Source organism: Piliocolobus tephrosceles, chromosome 10, assembly GCF_002776525.5.
Source record: "Piliocolobus tephrosceles isolate RC106 chromosome 10, ASM277652v3, whole genome shotgun sequence".
In the NCBI taxonomy this organism is placed as follows: Eukaryota; Metazoa; Chordata; class Mammalia; order Primates; family Cercopithecidae; genus Piliocolobus; species Piliocolobus tephrosceles.
Window position 1 is genome coordinate 19,552,822 of NC_045443.1, and position 21,801 is coordinate 19,574,622.

General features: G+C 40.5%; 1 protein-coding gene across 2 annotated transcripts in view; it reads left to right on the top strand.

Annotated features, from left to right (window-relative positions):
- The window catches only part of AEBP2 (AE binding protein 2), an 83,519-nt gene that overhangs the window by 24,223 nt on the left and 37,495 nt on the right, over positions 1 to 21,801 (top strand). For both annotated transcript variants that reach the window (XM_023226133.3, XM_023226134.1), the window contains exon 3: positions 9,755 to 9,862. In XM_023226133.3, the coding sequence (XP_023081901.1) occupies positions 9,755 to 9,862 (108 nt within the window). The remainder of the gene's footprint in view (positions 1 to 9,754; positions 9,863 to 21,801) is intronic.

Sequence of the window (21,801 nt, forward strand, 5' to 3'; positions counted from 1 at the left end):
GGTTTTCTTTGTTAGAGGATCCTAAATTATTCCTGATGCTTAAATTAACTGGGGAGACTATTGGTACCAGGATTAGTATATGCAATTCTATTAAATGACAACCTGAACTCATTATTTGTGAGTGAGAGTTGATCATCTTTCCCAGAACTGATTTAGATGGAAAGTTCTGATTCGTCAGTATTGACCTATATCCTTTCAGGAATACATTTAATTGTGTCAGTTCATGTAACTTCTATTAGGTACTGAATAAAGAGCTAAGCAAATGGGTAAGCCAAAAGTAATGTGGCAGAATATTAATTTATACATTGTTTCAGCTTTACCTAGATTTTTGTTGAATAGTTATCACACTTAGTGCATTTTTCAGAAATTAATGTCACAGTGTAAGGGCAAGTAATTTATTAATATTAGGCCCCACATTTCTTATCAGCCTGCCATCACTATTGAAGAACAGATAACTAACATAGTAAAAACCATCATGGTTTAAGTTAGTGGATAACTGTTTCCAAGGTTCTGTTGATACTTAGAGTATAGTATTGATCTTTTTTTTTTAAACATCCAACCAAGTCAACATTTCTAACATTTTAAGCAGTGATGTCATACTTGAATTTTTTTTTTTTTTTGAGATTGAGTCTTGCTCTGTTGCCCAGGCTGGAGTGCAGTGGCGTGATCTTGGCTCACCACAGCCTCTGCCTCCTGGGTTCAAGTGATTCTCCTGCCTTAACCTCCTGAGTAGCTGGGATTACAGGTGCTCGCCACCGTGCCTGGCTAATTTTTGTTTGTATTTTTAGTAGAAATGGGGTTTTGCCATGTTGGCTAGGCTGGTCTCGAACTCGTGAACTCAAGTGATCCACCCGCCTTGGCCTCCCAGAGTGCTGGGATTACAGGCATGAGTCACCGTGTGTGGCCGAAATTTCTTTTAAGACATATTTTTCCCTGTCAGAATATATTATAATGTGTCAGCAGTCTTTTGATTACTCAAACTTGATAAGTAAACACTTGTACATTTGTCTTCTTGTTAGAGTTAATAGGTATGATGTCTGAGTAACCAGTAAAATGTTATACTTACCTATGATTTGTTAATTAACTGTGTCCCCTCATACAGTATTTTCAGTGTAAAACCCAGGTCAGTGGTTAGGCTACTTTGGTAACCCAGTCTTCTCCCCCAAGCCATATGTCAGATACTTAGAGTGAAATATCTTAGCAAGTTGGTTTTCTGGCTTTTGTAGATCTGCTTTTTGTAAGCCAGTGCTTAATGTCACTTGGTATATACCATTTTTGAGCATCATGGCATGATACTTTTTTGTCACTTGACTTAGCAACTGTATATAGAATCATGAGCTATTTGGAAGATCACTGGGCTTCTCTTAGTAGATGTGGGAGCGGGAGAATTTCACATTTCTGAGTCTTGGAATCCGCAAGTTGAGTTGGCATATAGCCTGATGAGAATTTCAGCCCTTTCCAGATTTTTAGAAAAAATACAATTACAGTCTGATTTTTATTTTTAAAAAAATTAAATTTTTTTTTTTTGAGACAGAGTTTGGTTCTCGTTGCCCAGTCTGGAGTGCAGTGGTGTGGTCTCACCTCACTGCAACCTCTGCCTCCTGGGTTCAGGTGATTCTCCTGCCTCAGCCTCCCGAGTATCTGGGATTACAGGCGTGAGCCACCATGCCCGGCTAATTTTTTTTGTATTTTTGGTAGAGACGGGATTTCACCATGTTGGCCAGGTTGGTCTCGAACTCCTGACCTCAGGTGGTCCACCCACCTCGGCCTCCCAAAATGCTGGGATTACAAGTGTGAGCCACCGCACCCGGCCAAGACTGATTTTTAAAATAAATATGTCATGTAATCACAGTAACTGTATACATGTACCTTGCTGATATCATAGAATTAGACATGAAATGTTGGCATTTGTCCCGTAAGTGTAATATTGAAATGAAAAATCTCCCATGTCATTTCTTGAACCCTTATTCAAAATATCACTTGATTACCAATAATAAGATTGTGTAACTGATTTTAAGAGTAATGCTATTTGGCCGGGTGCGGTGTCTCGTGCCTGTAATCTCAGCTCTTTGGGAGGCTGAGGCGGGCAGATCATGAGGTCAGGAGTTTGAGACCAGTCTGGCCAATGTGGTGAAACCCCATCTCTACTAAAAATACAAAAATTAGCTGGGTATGGTTGTGCGCCCCTGTAGTCCCAGCTACTGGGGAGGCTGAGGTAGAAGAACTGCTTGAACCCGGGAGGCGGAGGTTGCAGTGAGTTGAGATCACGCCACTTCACTCCAGCCTGGGCGACAGAATGAGACTCTGTCTCAAAAAATAAAATAAAATAAAAAGAGTAATGCTATTTTGACCAAAGATAGGAGTCCTGATCTTTGAAGGACATTATTTGCTAAACTATAAATGTGAAGGATCAAATAATGTAGAAAATCCATCCCAGTTTTTTCCCACACACCAGTCATTAGGATATAGACTATGGTTTGTTTGTTTGTTTGTAGAGATGAGGTTTCACCATGTTGCCCAGGCTGGTCTCCAACTCCTGCACTCCAGCGGTCTGCCCGTCTTGGTCTCTGAAAGTGCTGAGAGTATAATAGACTATGTGTTTTGAATGATAAAATATGAATGAGAATTTGAAAATTTAGTACTACTATAAAAGACAAGAAAACTCGATCTGATTTTGTGCTTTGAGATTGACTTTTGTGTTTGTCTTTTCTTTTCTTTCTTTTGTTTTGTTTTGTTTTGTTTTGTTTTGAGATGGAATCTCTTGTTGCCCCGGCTGGAGTGCAGTGGCGCAACCTCAGCTCACTACAACCTCTGCCTCTCGGGTTCAAGCAATTCTCCTGTCTCAGCATCTCAAGTAGCTGGGATTACAAGTGTGCACCACCAAACCCAGCCAATTTTTGTGTTTTTAGTATGGATGGGGTTTCACCATGTTGGCCAGGCTGGTCTTGAACTCCTGACCTAAGGAGTTCCTGAGGAGGACCTGATCGTCGTCCTCAGCCTCCCAAGGTGCTGGGATTACAGGCGTGAGCCACCATGCCTAGCAGGTTTTGTGTTTTGAAGAGTAGTTGTTGGTTGGAACATCAGATTTTTTTCTTTGAAATGAACTTTAAGAAAACAAAAACATTTTCGGCTGGGCGCAGTAATTCCAGCACTTTGGAAAGCTGAGGCAGGTAGATCACTTGAGCTCAGGAGTTTTCAGGCTAGCCTAGGCAACATGACAAAATCCTGTCTCTACAAAAATTAGCTGGGTGTGGTGGCACACGCCTGTGGTCTTAGCCACTCAAGGGGATGAGGTGGGAGAATTGCTTGAGCCTAGGAGGTTGAGGTGCTGTGAGATTGTACCACTGCACTCCAGCCTGGATGGCAGAGTGAGATCCTGTCCCAAAAAAAAGAACAAAAAACAATTTTAATATACAGTTCAGGGGCTTTAAGTACATTCACCTTATTGTGTAATCGTCACCCACTGTCTCCAGAACTTGTAAATTATCATCCCAAATTGAACTTTATATCCATTAAACAAACTTACTGTCTGCTCCCACTCGCTCCTGGTAACCACAGTTCTACTTTCTATCTCTGTGTGTTAGACTGTTGTAGGTATCTAAAATAAGTAGAAAACACCTGATTTTGTTGGCTTAATTATTTTTTTAGATTTCTTATTTCTTCTTTCTCTCTTAAGTGTTAAAGTGTCATCATGGAACAGAAACAGATGAGGAAAAAATTGGTAACCCTAGAAGATTTTATGCTTCTGATTATTGAAAGATGACAATTTTACTGGAGCAGTAAGTTAGCAAGATCTAAACTATATTAATTTCTGTTCTTTTTCTCATTCCACTATAATCTTTGCCCTGGGGAGAAAAGCAAAACCATTATATGACCACTTAGCATTGTTTTTTTCCCCCTTTTAAGCTGTTTATGTTGCTCTGTTCATGTGGACTTCTTTGGAGGCTGAAGTCAAGTGGAGTTTAGATTTTCCTGGCCTGATTTCTACATTAAAATCAAACTAATCATTTAAACACCAAATTATGAATACACTTTTTTTTTCTTAGAGATGAGGTCTCACTGTGTTGCCCATTCTGGTCTTGTCTTGGCTTCCCAAAGTGCTAGAATTACAGGCGTGAGCCACAATGCCCCGACCAATACACCTTTTTTAAAAAAAAATCATCAGAGTGCTTTCTACAATTTCAAAAATAAAAACAAAACAGGCAAAAAGAGAATCAAACCTATCTTTAGTGTTAAGTATGATAGAATTTTGTTACTGTTGCCCAGGCTGGAGTGCAGTGGTGCAATCTCCTCTCACTGCAACCTCCACCTCCCAGATTTGAGTAATTCTCCTATGTCAGCCTCCTAAGTTGCTGGGACTACAGGTGTGCTCCACCACACCTGACTTACTTTTGTATTTTTAGTAGAGATGGGGTTTCACCATGTTGGCCAGCCTAGTCTCGAACTCCTGAGCTCAGGTGATCCACCCACCTCTGGCTCCCGAAGTGCTGGGATTACAGGCCTGAGCCACTGTTCCTGGCCTAGGTCCGTTGTTCTGTGTGTGACTGATTTCTGAAGATTAGGCTCTGAGTTATCTTACTAATCAAATTTCAAATCCCAGTGTCCTCTTAATATACACCTAAGTCTTGGAAAGTGGGGAACTTATAGGACTTTAGAGGCTCAGTGTAAAATATATTACTGCTCTTTCTTTCTCCGCTATTTCTCACATAAAAACAATTTCTGGAAAGCTGTTTAGGTTTCTTGATCTAGGATTTATTTTCTGTGTCATTTCAGGTTGACTTTTGCATATATTCTTTGGTGTGTTTTTTTGCTGAGAGGCAAAGCGAGGCGATTTTGGGCAAGGGAGGAATATGATACGATGTTATTGGAAGACTTGAATGAGTCCAGTTAACTATAGCACTCAGGAGGTCAAGGTTGCAGTGAGCTATGATTGTGCCTCTGCCTTCCAGCCTAGATGATAGAGCAAGACTCTGTCTCATTTAAAAAAAAAAAAAAAAAAGAAAAATAAGGCTTGATGGTACCATGGAATCATCCATCCACCCCCTCTGCCTGACTTTTGTGTTTTTTGTTTTTTGTTTTTTTTGTTAATGAGACAGAGTCTTACTATGTTGTCCAACTCCTGGGCTTAAGCAGCGCTCCCACCTCAGCTTCTTGAGTTCCTGGGATTCCAGGCATGTACCACCACACTCAGCTGGCCTACCTGATTTTAGATGGTGTCGCTCTTTTCTTTTTGTGTCATTTTACTGAAAACAAGATCCATTTACTCAGTATAATTAGGCCTTTATTTTGGCATGTGGATTATTCTGTTAACTTGTTCTGCATTTAGAATATATTTGGCTGATTTTAATTTACTGGTAATAACTGAATTTCCTTGTGCATACTTACTCTGGCAGGTTAACATTGCATTTTTTTGCAGTGGATTTTTCATTTATTTACAGAAAGATTTCATGGATTCATTTGTGCTCTTCAGGTGCATAGGTGTTTGTGCATTTGTCTGTACTATCATACAAGCCATTTTAAGTATAGGCCATTCAAATACATTCAAATACATACACTGGTACAAGGATACACTGGTTCAAGGATATTGACCAAAGTAAAGGAGACTCAGGCAGCTCTTGGCTCCCAGGTTTGTACCGTCCTTACTCGCTTTGGGCATTTTGGAGAAGATTCCTGAAGGTAAAACCTGTTCTGATAGAAACTCAGTACTTTGTAGTGTTCTTAACAGAAAGCCGAAACCTCCCTGTAACACTGAAATTTTGGACATCTACATCTCATGTGTAAGGCCCTTGTAAACTTGAAGATTTCTTTGGCAGTCCAAAATATATATGTATGTTTTTTGAGATGGAGTCTCTTTCTGTCACTCAGGCTGGGGTGTAGTGGGGCCATCTCAGCTCACTGCAACTTCTGCCTCCTAGGTTCAAGCAATCCTCCTGCCTCAGTCTCCCAAGTAGCTGGGATTACAGGCATGTGTCATCACACCTGGTTAAGTTTTTGTATTTTTAGTAGAGGTGGGATTTCACCATGTTGGCCAGGCTGGTCTTGAACTCCTGACCTCAAGTGATCTACTCACCTTGGCCTCTTAGAGTGCTGGGATTACAGGCGTGAGCCACTGCACCTGGCCTAAAAATATTCTTTTAATGCCTGTGTGAGTTTAAAATTTTTTTTCTTGGACATTCTGGCAGGAAAACCTGATGGCAGTTATTTTGAGAAGGAACCTTTGGTGTCTAATATAAACCCAGTTATTTCATTGACTGGTCTTTCTGAGATAATATAACTTGTATTTTCATAGTGTTTTGGACTTACCAAATGTGTGCTCAGAGTATTTCTGATGAAAAAGGAAGTAGATGATTCTTCCAAGATTACATAGCTACAAAGTGAAAGAGCTGGATTGAATTCAGTTTATCTTCTTACAAAAAAATACTTATCTAGGATCCCACTGTTGGCTCCAGTCGGAGTGCAGTGAGTGGCATGATCTTAGCTCACATAGCCTCAAACTCCTGGACTCAGGCAATCCTTCTACCTCAGTGTAGTAGCTGGGACTGTAGGCATGCATCACTACGTCTGGCTACTTTAAACGTTTTCAGAGTTGGGATCTTGCTGTGTTGCCCATACTGGTCTGAAAATCTGTCTTGTAGCCATCATCTTGCCTCAGCCGACCGAGCAGCTGGGATTCCAGGCACGAGTCACTATGCTCAGCAGGTTGTTTTCTATTTCTGTTATGTCTAATACAGCCTAATATGACACAATTTGCTGTATCATGAGAGACTAGACTTTGGGCCCCTGTGTCTTATTCTGTTAAAATAGCCAGACCTTAATTCATTTTAAAATAGAAGAACCATGGCAAATTATATTCTTGAACATACTCCTTCCAAATTTGGATATAATTGGAATCCTATGGTATTTGATTTTTCAGAGTTAATCTTTTTTTTTTTTTGAGACGGAGTCTCGCTCTGTCGCCCAGGCTGGAGTGCAGTGGCCGTATGTCAGCTCACTGCAAGCTCCGCCTCCTGGGTTCACGCCATTCTCCTGCCTCAGCCTCCCGAGTAGCTGGGACTACAGGCGCCCGCCACCTCACCTGGCTAGTTTTTTGTATTTGTTTAGTAGAGACGGGGTTTCACTGTGTTAGCCAGGATGGTCTTGATCTCCTGACCTCATGATCCGCCCATCTCGGCCTTCCAAAGTGCTGGGATTACAGGCTTAAGCCACTGCGCCCGGCCTAGCTCTATAGTCATGTTTGCTCAGAGGAAAAAAAAATAGAAGCCGGATACTGCTGTTTTCACCAAATTTAGTGATTGAGTATTGTTAGGTAGAGGCAGTGCTTATTTCGAAGGAACTAAATCCTATCTTTAATAAGAGTATTGCAGAGTGAGGCAGGGGGGAGTCACTTAAGAATCCTTTTAACGTTAAGGAGAATCCTTCTGTCACAAAAGTTGTTACAGGAATGATGTTGATATTGTTCCCAAATACTTTCTTTAAGGCATTTCTGTTTATGTATTAGGTTAGTGCACAAGTAATTGCCTTTTTCAATTACATTAATGGCAAAAAGAGCAATTACTTGTGCACCAAACTAATAGTGTGATTTCTGAGAGAATTTTAAACCAACCCCTGATTCCTCTTCTTTATTTCTTGGATTGAAAAATAAGACTTTGAGTCTATTAGTAATTTTTTTGTTTTTTTTTTTTTTTTTTGAGACAAGATCTATCTCTTACTGCTCAGGCTGGAGTTCAATGGCATAATCATAGCAGCTCACTGTAGTTTTGCCCTCTCCGGCTCAAGCAATTCTCCCACCTCAGCCTTCTAAGTAGCTGGGACTACAGGTGGACACCACCATGGTTGGTTAATTTTTGTATATTTTATATAGACAGGGTTATGGCATGTTGCCCAGGCTGGCCTCATTACTGGGCTCAAGCAGTCCTCCTGCTTTGGCCTTCCAAAGTGCTGGGGTTAGAGGTGTGAGCCACTGTGCCTGGTGAGTCTAGTAGTCTTGATTTCAAAAATGGATAGCATTAATTACCCATGTGTGATTATTAAACAATATTGAATTAATTTCTATAGCATTTAAGTTTTTTGTTTTTTGTTTTTTGCTTTTTTTTTTTTTTTGGAGAGAAGGTCTCACTCTGTCACCTACACTGGAGTGCAGTAGTGCCATCATGGCTCACTGCAGCCTTCATCTCTTGGGCTCGATCAATCATCCTGCCTCAGCTACCGCACCCCCCCTCCACCGCCCCTGAGAAGCTGGGACTACAGGTGCATATGCCATTATGCCTAGCCAATTTTTTTTGTTCCTTTGTAGAGGCAGGGTTTTGCCATGTTGCCCAGGCTGGTCTCGAACTCCTGAGCTCAAGCCATCCCCGTCGGCCTCCCCGAGTGCTGGAATTGCCGGTGTGAGCCACCACATCGGGTGCATATAAGTATTGCTTTGTATTTTTTTCTGTTCCTAGATTTATTTTTAAAAGTTACTTTTAACTCTGAGAACCTTGGCCATTAGTTTATAAACATGTTCTAGGGTTGGGAATTTTGAGTATGAAGGAGGTAATGTTATGAGTTCCTTTATCTCATACTTAAAGAAACTAGCAAATTCGTTGTGGAGTCAGGATATGCAGTAACTTCTCTAAACAGTCTTGTCAAATGGCAGTGTTGGTATTGCCTTGTTTATACCTATTTGACATAAGATGATTTTGTTTTTGAGTAAAAATTGACCTCAATTATTTGTTTATAGACTGTCAGTTTTTCTAGTCTATTAAAAATTTTTATTTTAGGCTGGCTGAAGAAAGATTGTATATCTGTCTTGTGTTCTATTTGTATGTAGTGTATTACAATCTTCAAAGTGTGACTCTATGATTGTTCTTACCTTAGAAAAGAATAGAGCCTTTAAGTAGTTCTTTCAAGATAATGATTGTGGTAGACCCTTTTTTTCCTGATGTTGGGAAGCAGTTTTCAGTGTTTGGTTTGATGGAAATATCATCAGTTAGGAAATTGACATGTCACTGGTAGGAAGATGATAAAGATTAGTTTGTTAGTTTTGGTGCTTTCCACACCTAGTTATACTTAGTACCCTGAACCTAGAATGTGGGTCTATGATGAAAGTATGGTAGCTCATGTCTGTTGTTTTTATTACTGTATTAACTTAATATTTTGTATTCAATTTGTTTCATAACAAAATTTCATATTCCAGACAGGGTCTCGAATATGTCTCTATGTCATAATCGAGATAGAAATAATTCTTCATGATTACAACAATATAAGAACAAATATTGTTAGTATGCTTGTGAGACCAGGATATCACCAGTAAAAAATTGTAATTTGATAATTTTCGTTCATTCTTTGAAGTTGAAAATATCAGTGTCTTCTAATTAACATTTATTGGTCATTTCATTAATTTTTTTATGCCTTTATATTTTCCTGCTATTTAAAATTAGTAGATGTTTGTTCTTTTGTGCAGTAAATACAAAAATGTAAATAATGGCCCATGGTCTCAGTTCCGAGGGATATGTTGCTAGTGTTATATATGTTTCCTTCTGAATGGTATTCTGTGATCTATGTTTCTATTCCTTACTGAAGGTGTGGTCAATAGCATTAAGGCTGGCTCATACTAGGATGTTTTGACAGTTTGTATTAAGCATTTTGATTGGCTTGTACATTCAATAGTTCTTGTCAGTTGAAGACTTGTAACATGTTAATTTGAATGTATGAGGTATCAAACTCTTCTTGAGGTAAGTCATGAAAATTAATATGGCTTTGTTTTTCTTAACAGGTATTTGTTTGCTTATGGAAAGGTTGTAAAGTATATAACACTCCATCTACCAGTCAAAGTTGGTTACAGAGGCATATGCTGACACACAGTGGAGACAAACCTTTCAAGGTAAGGATGTATGTGTATAAATTTTATTTATTTATTTATTTATGACACAGAGTCTCACTCTGTTGCCCGGGCTGGAGTGCAGTGGTACCATCTTGGCTCCCTGCAGCCTCCACCTGCTGTGTTCAAGCGATTTTCCTGCCTCATCCTCCTGAGTAGATGGGACTACAGACGTATGCCACCACATCTGGCTAATTTTTGTACTTTTAGTGGAGATGGTGTTTCACCATGTTGGCTAGGCTGGTCTCAAACTCTTGACCTCAGGTGATTCTCCCGCCTCGGCCACCCAAAGTGTTGCGATTACAGGTGTGAGCCACTGCGCCCGGCTGGCTTTTTTTTTTTTTTTTTTTTTTTTTGAGATGGAGTCTCACTCTGTTGCCAGGCTGGAGGGCAGTGGTGCGATCTCAGCTCACTGCAAGCTCCGCCTCCCAGGTTCACACCATTCTCTTGCCTCAGCCTCCCAGGTAGCTGGGACTACAGGTGCCTGCCACAACGCCTGGCTAATTTTTTGTATTTTAGTAGAGACAAGGTTTCACCATGTTGGCCAGGATGGTTTCAATTTCCTGACCTCGTGATCCGCCTGCCTTGGCCTCCCAAAGTGCTGGGATTATAGGCGTGAGCCACTGCGCACAGCCTGTTGTTTTCTTTTAAATGTTAGCTTAAGCTGACATGTTTCCTAATAGGCATAATTTTGTTCCTCTAAATTTTTTTAAAAACAACCATTTGTTTTAAGATTCTTGTACATACATTGAATTTCAAAAGTAGGTAGAGATTAAGCTCATTTGGTCTGTTTTTTTCTATTTGAAGTACAGAAGTGTTGCTGTTGGATTAGGGTCTTGAAAATAGCTAGTGGTAGACCAATGACTGGAAGCCATGTTGGTTTTTTTAATACTTGGTGGTCTGGTTATGTTTTCTTACTGGCAAAGGTTTCGGCATTTTCATTAGCAAACAACATTGACTATTATATAAAATAAATAAGTTGTAGGACATTAAAGGACTTGATTCCTTTCACTCAGTTTTGAGGTCACACTACTGAGGTTAGTTGTAATTAGTTGTAAATCACTTTTGTCAAATTAGACGTATTCTGGGAAATCTTTATAAAGAGCAAGTTTCTGTAAAAATCTATTCCATTTATCTTTATGAAAAATTAAATATTTTGGTTTCTATTTATAGAAAGTAGCATATACCATAGAGATTAAAAGTTTGTGTTTAAAGGAGTTTAATAGTTGTTAAAACCACATTTACTGAAATGAATACTGTGCCAGTAACTTCCCTTGGGTTTTTTTTTTTTTTTGAGACGGAGTCTCACTCTGTCGCCCAGGCTGGAGTGCAGTGGCCAGATCTCAGCTCACTGCAAGCTCTGCCTCCCGGGTTCCCGCCATTCTCCTGCCTCAGCCTCCCGAGTAGCTGGGACTACAGGCGCCGCCACCACGCCTGGCTAGTTTTTTGTATTTTTAGTAGAGACGGGGTTTCACCATGTTAGCCAGGATGGTCTTGATCTCCTGACCTCGTGATCCGCCCGTCTCAGCCTCCCAAAGTGCTGGAATTACAGGCTTGAGCCACCGCGCCCGGCCTCCCTTGGGTTTTATAGAGAGTGAGGTAATTCTTGTGGAGTTGCTTTTAAAAACAACTTTTTTGGAAAAAGCAATCAACAAAACATTATAACAAAAGTTTACACTAAGAATTATTTGTCTCTCTCGTTCCTGTTTCCCTGCTTCCTCCCAAATATATAATTATTATTTTTTTCTTGTGATTTTTTTAAGTACTTCCTTATGCATCCACAAGCAGATAAATATGTAGTCTCATTCTCCTTTCTTACCCAAAGTCTAGTAAATTAAATACTATCTGTACCTTGCTTTAAAAAGAAACAAACTTAATTTTAGAGCAGCTTTAAATACACAGGTTACTTGTTTTTCTATAAACCAAGGTTCTTCCATTCTTGAAATATTATATTGTATATATGTACCTTCTTTTTTGTTTTAATTTGAATAGTCTCCCCCCCACCACAAGATGGAGTCTTGCTCTGTCGCCCAGGCTGGAGTGCAGTGGCATGATCTTGGGTCACTGCAACCTCCCCCTCTTGGGTTCAAGTGATTCTCCTGCCTCAGCCTCCCGAGTAGCTGGGATTACAGGCACATGCCATCACGCCCAGCAAATTTTTGTGTTCTTAGTAGAGATGTGGTTTCACCATATTGGCCAGGCTAGTCTTGAACTCTTGACCTTGTGGTCCGCCTACCTTGGTCTTCCAAAGTGCTGGGATTAACCACATCTGGCCCTAATTTGAATAGTTTTTGGGTAACAGGTGGTTTTTGGTTACATTGAATAAATTCCTTAGTGGTGATTTCTGAGATTTTGGTGCACCTGTCACCTGAGCTGCGTACACTGTACCCAGTGTGTAGTCTTTTATACCTAACTACCCCCACCCTTCCCTCCTAGTCCCCAAAGTCTATTATATCATTCTTATGCCTGCTCGTAGCTTAGCTCCTAATTACAAGTGAGAACGATACTTGGTTTTCCTTTCCTGAGTTACTTCATTTAGACTAATGGTCTCCAACTCCATCCAGGTTTCTGTGAAAGCCATATTTTGTTCCTTTTTATGGCTTGAGTAGTATTTCATGGGGTGTGTGTGTGTGTGTGAATATATATATATATATATATCACATTTTCTTTATCCACTTACTGATTGAAGGGCATTTACCCTGGGTCCAGTTTTGCAGTTGCGAGTTGTGCTGCTGTAAACATGTGTGCAAGTGTCTTTTTCATATAATGACTTTTTCCCCTCTGGATAGGTAACCAGTGGTGGGATTGCAGGATCAAATGGTAGTTCTACTTTTATTTAAGAAATCTCTGTACGGTTTTCTATAGTGGTTGTATTAGTTTATATTTTCACCAGCAGTGTAAAAGTGTTCCCTTTTCACCATATCCATGCCAACATCTATTGTTTCTTGCCTTTTAAATTGTGGCTATTCTTCCAGCAATAAGGTGGTATTGTGTTGTGTTGTATATCTTCTTTTGAGAAATGCTTATTCATATCATTTGCCCACTTTTCGATGGGATTATCATTCTTTTTTTTTCTTGTTGATTTGTTTTTAGTTCCTTATTGATTCTGGACACTAGTCCTTTGTTGGATGCATAGTTTGCAAATATTTTCTCTCTTTCTGTGGGTTGTCTGTTTATTCTGCTGATTATTTCTTTTTATGTGCAGAAGCTTTAGTTTAATTAGGTTTCATCTGTTTATTTTTGTTCTTGTTGCATTTGCTTTAGGGTTCTTGGTCATAAACTCTGCCTAAGCCAATGTCTGGAAGAGTTTTTCCAATGTTATCTTCCAGAATTTTTATGGTTTAAGGTCTTAGATTTAAGTCTTTGCTCCATCTTGAGTTGATTTTTGTATAAGGTGAGAAATGAGGATTCAGTTTCATTCTTCTGCATGTGGCTTGGCAGTTATCCCAGCAGCATTTGTTGCAAAGGGTATCCTTTCCCCACTTTATGGTTTTTTGTGTTTATTTTTTAGAGACTCAGTCTCACTCTGTCACCCAGACCAGAGTGCAGTGGCGTGATCTTGACTCACTGCAACCTCTGCCTCCCAAGTTCAAGCAATTCTCCCACCTCAGACTCCTGAGTAGCTGGGATTACAAGTGCCTGCCACCATGTCTAGCTGATTTTTGTATTTTTAGTAGAAACAGGGTTTTACCCTGTTGGTCAGGCTGGTCTCCAACTCCTGACCTGAAGTGATCTGCCCGCCTAGGTCTCCCAAAATGCTGGGATTACAAGCGTGAGTCACCAATATTTGACTTTAATTTCTGGGATCTCTATTACATTGGTCTATGTGTCTGTTTTATTCCAGGACCATGTTGTTTTGGTAACCATAGCCTTGCAGTGTAGAAAGTCAGATAATGTGATGCCTCCAGATTTGTTCTTTTTGCTTAGTCTTGCTTTGGCTATCTGGGCTCTCTTCCGGTTCCATATGAATTTTAGGATTGTTTCTAGTTCTGTGAAGATTGATGATAGTACTTTGATGGGAATTGCGTTGAATCTGTAGATTGCTTTTGGCAGTATTGTCGTTTTCACAATATTAATTCTACCCATCCATGAGCATGGGATGTGTTTTCATTTGTTGGTGGTGTTGATGATTTCTTTCAGCAGTGTTTTGTAGTTTTGTTTGTAGACATCTTTCACCTCCTTGGTTAGGTCTGTTCCTAAGTATTTTATTTTTTTGTAGCTGTTGTAATAGGGGTTAAGTTCTTGATTTTTTCTCAACTTCGTCATTGTTGGTGTAGAGCAGTGCTACTAATTTACGTTGATTTTGTATCCTGAAAGTTTACTGAATTTGTTTGTCAGACTACAAGCTTTTTGGATGAGTCTTTAGGGTTTTCTAGATATACTATCATATCAACAAACAGCAACAGTTTGACTTCCTCTTTACCTATTTGGATTCCTTTATTTCTTTTCTCTGATTGCTCTGGCTAGGACATCCAGTACTTATGTTGAATGCAAGTGGTAAGAGTGGACATCCTTGTCTTGTTCTCATTTCTCACGGTGAATGCTTTCAACTTTTTCCTGTTCAGTAGAATATGGGCTGTGGGTTTTTAATATATGCATTTTATTACGTTAAGGTATGTTACTTCTATGCCAGTTTTGCTGAGGGTTTTAATCATAAAGGGCTGCTGGATTTTTTTGTTATATGCTTTTTCTGCATCTATTGAGATCACATGATTTTTTTAAAAACTCTTTTTATGTGATACATCACATTTACTGACTTGTGGATGTTAAACCATCCCTGCTTCCATGGTATGAAACCCACTGATCATGGTGGATTGCCTTTTTGATAGGCTGTTGGATTCGGTTAGCTAGTATTTTGTTGAGGATTTTTGCATCTGTGTTATCAGGGATATTGGTCTGTAGATTTATTTTTTTATATCCTTTCCTGATTTTGGTATTAGGGTGATACTGGCTTCATAGAATGATTTAGGGGAGGATTCCCTCTTTCTCTCTCTTTTGGAATAGTTTCATTAAGATTGGCACCAAGTCTTTTTGAATGTCTGATAGAATTCATCTGTGAATCCGACTGGTCCCAGACTTTTTGTTGACAATTTTTTATTACTCTTTCAATCTCTCTACTTGTTATTGGTCTGTTCAGAGTTTTTATTTCTTCTGATGTAATCTAGGAGGGTTGTATATTTCCCGGAGTTTATCCTCTCCTTTAGATTTTCTAGTTTGTGCATGTAAAGGTATTCATAGTAGCCTTGAATGATCTTTGTATTTCTGTGGTATCGGTTGTAATATCTTTAATTTTGTTTCTAATTGAGCTTATTTAGATATCTTTCTTCTTTTCTTGGTTAGTCTCATTAATGGTCTATCAATTTTATCTTTTCAAAGAACCAGCTTGTTCATTTATCTTTTGTATTTTTGTTCTTTTGGTTTCATTTAGCACTGTTCTGGTCTTTGTTATTTATTTATTTTCTTCTGCTGGGTTTGGGTTTTGTTTGTTCTTTCTTGTTTCTCTAATTCCTTAAGGTATGACCTTAGATTGCCTATTTGTGACCTTTCAGACCTATCTTTTTTTTGGGACAGTCTCACTCTATCGTCCAGGCTGGAGTGCAGTGACATGATCTCGGCTCACTGCAACCTCTGCTTTCTGGGTTCAAGTGAGTCTCCTGTCTCAGCCTCCCAAGTAAGCTGAGATTACAGGTGTGGGCCGCCATACCCAGCTAAGTTTTGTGTTTTTACAGGCTTTCACCATGTTGCCCAGACTGGTCTCAAACTCCTGACCTCAGGTGATCCACCTGCCTAGGCCTCCTAAAGTGTTGGGATTACAGGCGTGAACCACCTTGTCTGGCATTTGATGTAGGCATTTAATGCTTGAACTTTTCCTCTTAGCACCGCTTTTGCTGTATCCCAGTGGTTTTGATAAGTTGTGACATTATATTATTGTTCAAAGAATTTTTTAATTTCCACCTTGATTTCATTGTTGACTCAAGGATTATTCCAGAGCAGATTATTTAATTTCCATATGTTTGTATAGTTTTCAGGGTTTCTTTTGGAGTTAATTTCCAGTTTCATTCCACTGTGGTCTGATAGGATACTTGATATAATTTAGATTTTCTTAAATTTATAGAGACTTGTTTTGTGAGCTATCATATGGTCTGTCTTGGTCTATCCATGTCCTGATGAAAATAATGTATATCCTGGCCAGGCATGGTAGGTCTCACACTTTGGGAGGCCAAAGCAGGTGGATGGCTTTAGCTCAGGAGTTTGAGACCAGCCTGGACAACATGGTGAAACCTTGTCTCAACAAAAACCAAAGGATTAGCTGAACATGGTGGCGCACACTTGTAGTCCCAGCTACTCGGGAGGCTGAGGTGGGAGGATTGACTGAGCCTGGGAGGCAGAGATTGCAGTGAGCCAAGATTGCGCCACTGCACTTTAGTCTGGGTGACAGGCCTCAAAAACAAAAGTGTATTCTGCAGTTTCTGGGTAGAATGTTCTGTAAATACTTGTTAAGTTTATTTGTTACAGGGTGTAGTTTAAAATCCATTATTTCTTGATTTATTTTTGGTCTTGATGACCTGTCTAATGCTGTCAGTGGAGTATTGAAGTCTCCCACTATTATTTGGAAAACTTACTTTAGGGGAATAACTGAGGAAAACTTCCCCTGGCCTTGCTAGAGATGTAGACATCCAAATATCAGAAGCTCAAAGAACAGCTGAGAAATTTATCGCAAAAAGATCATCACCTAGGCACACAGTCATCAGGTTATCTAAAGTCAAGATACAATTATTATTACATTATTATGTTGCTAGGATTGTTATTTGCTGTGTTTATTGTGTTGCTGTCTATCTTATTTGTTAGGTCTAGTAATTGTTTTATGAATTTGGGAGTTCCAGTTGGATGCATATATATTTAGGATTGTTATTTTCCTATTGGACTAATTCTTTTATTATTTAGTGTCCCTCTTTGTGTGTGTGTGAGTTTTTTTTTTTTTTTTTTTTTTTTTACTATTGTTACTTTCAAGTCTGTTTTGTCGGATATAATAATAGCTACATCTGCTTGCTTTTGGTTTCTATTTGCATGGAGTGTCTTTTTCTACCCCTTTACCTTAAGTTTATGTGAGTCCTTATGTGTTAGGTGAGTCTCTTGAAGACAGCAGATACTTGGTTGATGGAATTTTATCCATTCTCCCATTCTCTATCTTTTAAATGTAGCATTTAGGCCATTTACATTCGGCATTAGGATTGAGATATGAAGTACTGTTGTATTCATCATGCTTTTTGTTGCCTTAATAGCTGTTTTTTTTTTCTTTTTTTCCCTTCATTGTGTTACTGTTTTATAGGTCCTATGAGATTTATGCTTTAAGGAGATTCTTTTTTGTCTTGTTTTTGTCATGGAGTCTCACTCTGTTGCCCATACTGGAGTGCAGTGACACAATCTTGGCTCTCTGCAACTTCAGCCTCTCGGGTTCAAGCAATTCTTTCTGCCTCACCCTCCCAAGTAGCTGGGATTATAGGTGCCTACCAGCACGCCTGGCTCATTTTTGTATTTTTTAGTAGGGACAGGGTTTTGCCATGTTGACCAGGGTGGTCTTGAACGCCTGACCTTAGGTCATCTGCCCACCTTGGCCTCCCAAAGTGCGGGGATTACAGGCATGAGCCACTGCGCCCAGCCGAGGAGGTTCTATTTTGGTGTGTTTTGAGCTTTTATTTCAAGATTTAGAACTTCTTTTAGCATTTCTTGTAGTGCTGGCTTGGTAGTGGCAAATTCTCTTAGCCTTTGTCTGTCTGAAAAAGACTTGCTTTCTACTTCATTTATGAAGCTTAGTTTTGCTGGATACAGTATTCTTGGCTGATAATTATTTTGTTTCAGGCAGCCGAAGATGGGACCCCAGTCTCTTCTGGCTTGTAAGGTTTCTGCTGAGAAATCTGCTGTTGATCTGATAGGTTTTTCTTTATAGGTTATCTGATGCTTTTATCCCATAGCTCTTAATATTCTTTACTGCATCTTGACTTCAGATAACCTGATGACTGTGTGCCTAGGTGATGATCTTTTTAATGAATTTTTCAGCAATTCTTTGAGCTTCTTGTATTTGGATGTGTACATCTTTAGCAAGGCCAGGGAAGTTTTCCTCAGTTATTCCCCTCAAGTAAGTTTTCCAAACTTGTAGATTTCTCTTCTTTTTCAGAAACACCAGTTATTCTTAGGTTTGGTTGTTTGATGTAATCCCACATTTCGTGGATACTTTGTTAATTTTTTTAAAATTATCTTTTCTTTGTCTTTGTCTGATGGGGTTATTTTGAAAGCTTTGTCTTTGAGCTCTGAAATTCTTTCTTCTACTTGTTCTAGCCTGTTGTTGAAACTTTCCAGTGCATCTTTTTTTTTTTTTTTTTTTTTGGGGGGGAGACCAAGTCTCACTCTGTTGCCCAGGCTGGAGTGCAATGGTGCTATCTCCACTCACTGCAGCCTCCGCCTCCCAGGTTCAAGTGATACTCTTGCCTTATCCTCCCGAGTAACTGGGATTACAGGTGCCCAGCACCACGCCCGGCTAATTTTTGTATTTTTTTTAGTAGAGACAGGGTTTCATCATGTTGGCCAGGCTGGTCTTGAACTCCTGACTTCAGGTGATCCACCCGCCTCTGCCTCCCAAAGTGCTGGAATTATAGGCGTGAGCCACCATGCCTGGCCTCCAGTGCATTTTCTGTTTTTCTAAGTGTGCCTTTTATTTCTAGAAGTTGCAAGTTGTGATTGTTCTTCCTTCCTTCCTTCCTTCCGTCCGTCCGTCCTTTTTTAAATTTTTTTTTATTTTTTGAGGCAGAGTCTCATTCTGTCACCTAGGCTGGAGTGCAGTGGCACAATCTTGGCTTATGGCAACCTGCAACCTCCACCTCCTGGGTTCAAGTGATTCTTGTGCCTCATCCTCCTGAGTAGCTGGGGTTACTGGCGCACCCCAACATCCCTGGCTAATTTTTGTATTTTTAGTAGAGACGGGGTTTCACCATGGTGGCAAGGCTAGCCTTGAACACCCGACCTCAGGTGATCTGCCCGCCACAGCCTCCCGCAGTGCTGGGATTACAGGTGTGAGCTATGGTGCCCAGCTTCCAGTGCATTTTCTGTTTCTCTTAAGTGTGTCTTTTATTTCTAGAAGTTGTGATTGCTGTTTCTTTATGGTATCTTTTTCTCTGGAGAATTTTTCGTGCATATCCTGTATTGTTGTCTTTAATTTGGTTTTCACCTTTCTCTCTTATTTCCTTGAGTAGCTTAATAATCAACCTTCTAAATTCTTTATCTGGAAATTCAGAAATTTCTTCTTGGTTTGGATACGTTGCTGGGATTATAGAACCCTGTTTTGTTGTATTACCAGAATTACTTTTCTGGTTCCTTCTCATTTGTTTAGACTATTTCAGTGGAAAAGACTGGATCTCAAGGCCTGTTGTCTCCCACTTCCTCTAGGGATGGGGCTTCCTGAGAGCTGGACTGCGGTGATTGTTATTGCTCTTCTGGGTATAGCCATCCAGCAGCAGGGCTACCAGGCTCTGAGATGGTGCTGGGGAATGCCTACAAGGAGTCCTGTGATGTGATTCATCTTCAGGTCTCCAAGCTTGTGGATACCAGCACCTGCTCTGGTGGAGGTGGCACAGGGGAGTGAAGTGGACTCTTTGATAGTCTTTGGTTGTAGGTATGTTTAGTGTACTTGCTTTCTTGAATACTGGTTATGCTAGCAGTGAGCTTGTAATGTGGACACACTCAGGACCTCTGGTTGGCCAGGATGTTGCAGGCAGTGGAATTAGCTATTGTTTCCCCTTCCTGGGATCTGGGTTATTCTGCCATGAGTTGCTCTAATGGCCTGAGTTGGTTGGCCTCCAGCCAGGAGGTGACACTTTGAAGAGAGCACTAGCTGCAGTAATAGTAAGTAGGGAGATTGCTTGTCCTAAGTTGGCCTGGGCAAGTATTTTGGTTTCTTGGGAGATGGGTGGGGCTATGTTTCCTGTTCGGCTAAAGGGGCAGGTAGAGAAACATCATCTGGTGGGAGCAGGGTTAGGCAGAATTAGGCTCAGACTCACTTTCCTTGGGTTCTGCTTGCCACAGCCACTGTGGGAGATAGGGCGTTGGTTCTCAGGCCAGTCGGGTTATGTTCCACAGGGGATTATGGCTGTCTCTGCTGTGTCATATAGTTCACCAGGGAAGTGGGGGATTGTGAGAGACCTGGTTGCAAGAGACCTCATTCAGCTCCCACGTGGTAGGTGAAGCCACTCTCACTCCCTTGGTTTCCCGCTCAGACCTTGTCCCAGGCTTCCCTGCTGAGAAAGCAAGGCCTTCAGACCTCGCCCCTCCCCATCCGCCTACTCTGTCAGCAGCTCTGCGCTGGTAACTGTTCCCACCCACCTCCCTTTTCTGCTCAAGAAAATCCATGTCCAGCTGAAATTGTTACTAATCTCATTTGAAGCTTCTTTTGCCCTGTGACCCTTCCCTAATTCTATTGGCTGTCTTCTGCTAGTACCCTTGTGAGATACAGTCAGGGATGGCTTCCCTGGGCTCTAGCTAGAGGCTGGGAATGCTTACAAGGCATTTCCCACTGCTGCTTCTACTTTTGTATTTTGCACAGTTCCCTTAAATCTATTTCAGCCCTAGGTAAGGTTGAATCCTTCTCCCATGATCTGGATTTTCAGATTCCCCAGTGGGGATGTGTGTTTGGAGGCAGGTTTTCCTTCTCTTACATTTTGGGGACTCACAGTTTTTTACCTGTCTCACGAAATTTGCAGCAGTGTACCGCTTCTTTCAAAGGATCTGTGAATTTTTTCAGTTTGCCTGACATATTCCTGGGGTGGTTCTTGAAGCAAAAGTTCACGGTGTGCGTCTCTACGTGGTGTTCTCTCTGCCAAAGTGGGAGCTGCATGGTAGACCTTTCTTCTATCTCCATCTTCCTCCTCCCGATTGTTTGTATCTTTCTTTTTGAATGTACTTTATGCTGGGATCTTTTCATATCAGTTCATAGTGAATAGTCTCATTTTTTCAGCTTTGTCGCCTTCCATTGTGTGATTTTAGGACTGTACCCAAACTTTGTAGATACACTTGGGTTGCTTCTTTTCTTGCTGTTGGAAATAGTGCTATAGTGATGAATCCTGAATATGTGTCATTTTGTACATGTATAATTATGTATGTAGGAAATATCCCCTAAGTGATGTGAGTAGGTGGATCAAAGGTTAATGTAAACATTGGTAATTTTGATAACTTGCCAAATTGTCATTCCCTAGAGCTAGTACCATCATCAGTAAAGTTAGAGTGTCTGCCTAATGTTGGAATGTCTCCAAGGCTTTGCTGAGAGGGGATTGTCAAACTTTGGGATTTTTGCTAATCTCATGGGTGAGACATTATATCTTTTTTTGTTGTTTTTTGTTTTTTTTTTGGGATACAGAATTTGACTCTGTCGCCCAGGCTAAATGTAGCGCAGTGGCATGCTGTCGGCTCACTGCAACATCCATCTCGTCAGTTCAATTGATTGTGATGCTTCAGCCTCTGGAGTAGCTGGGATTACAGGCAGGTGCCACAATGCCCAGCGAATTTTGTTTTTTTTTGTTTTTGTTTTTTGGTATTTTTAGTAGAGATGGTGTTTCACTACGTTGGCCAGACTGGTCTTGGACTTCTGGCCTCCAGTGATCCACGCCCCCTTTGGTCTCAGAGAAATCACATCTTGATAGTTTTTTTTTTTTTTTTTTTGAGACGGAGTCTCGCTCTGTTGCCAGGCTGGAGTCTAGTGGTGTGATTTCGGCTCACCGCAACCTCCGCCTCCCAGGTTCAAGTGATTCTCCTGCCTCAGCCTCCCGAGTAGCTGGGACTACAGGTACCCACCATCATGCCCAACTAATTTTTGTATTTTTAGTGGAAATGGGGTTTCACCATGTTGGCCAGGATGGTCTTGATCTCTTGATCTTGTGATTTGCCCACCTTGGCCT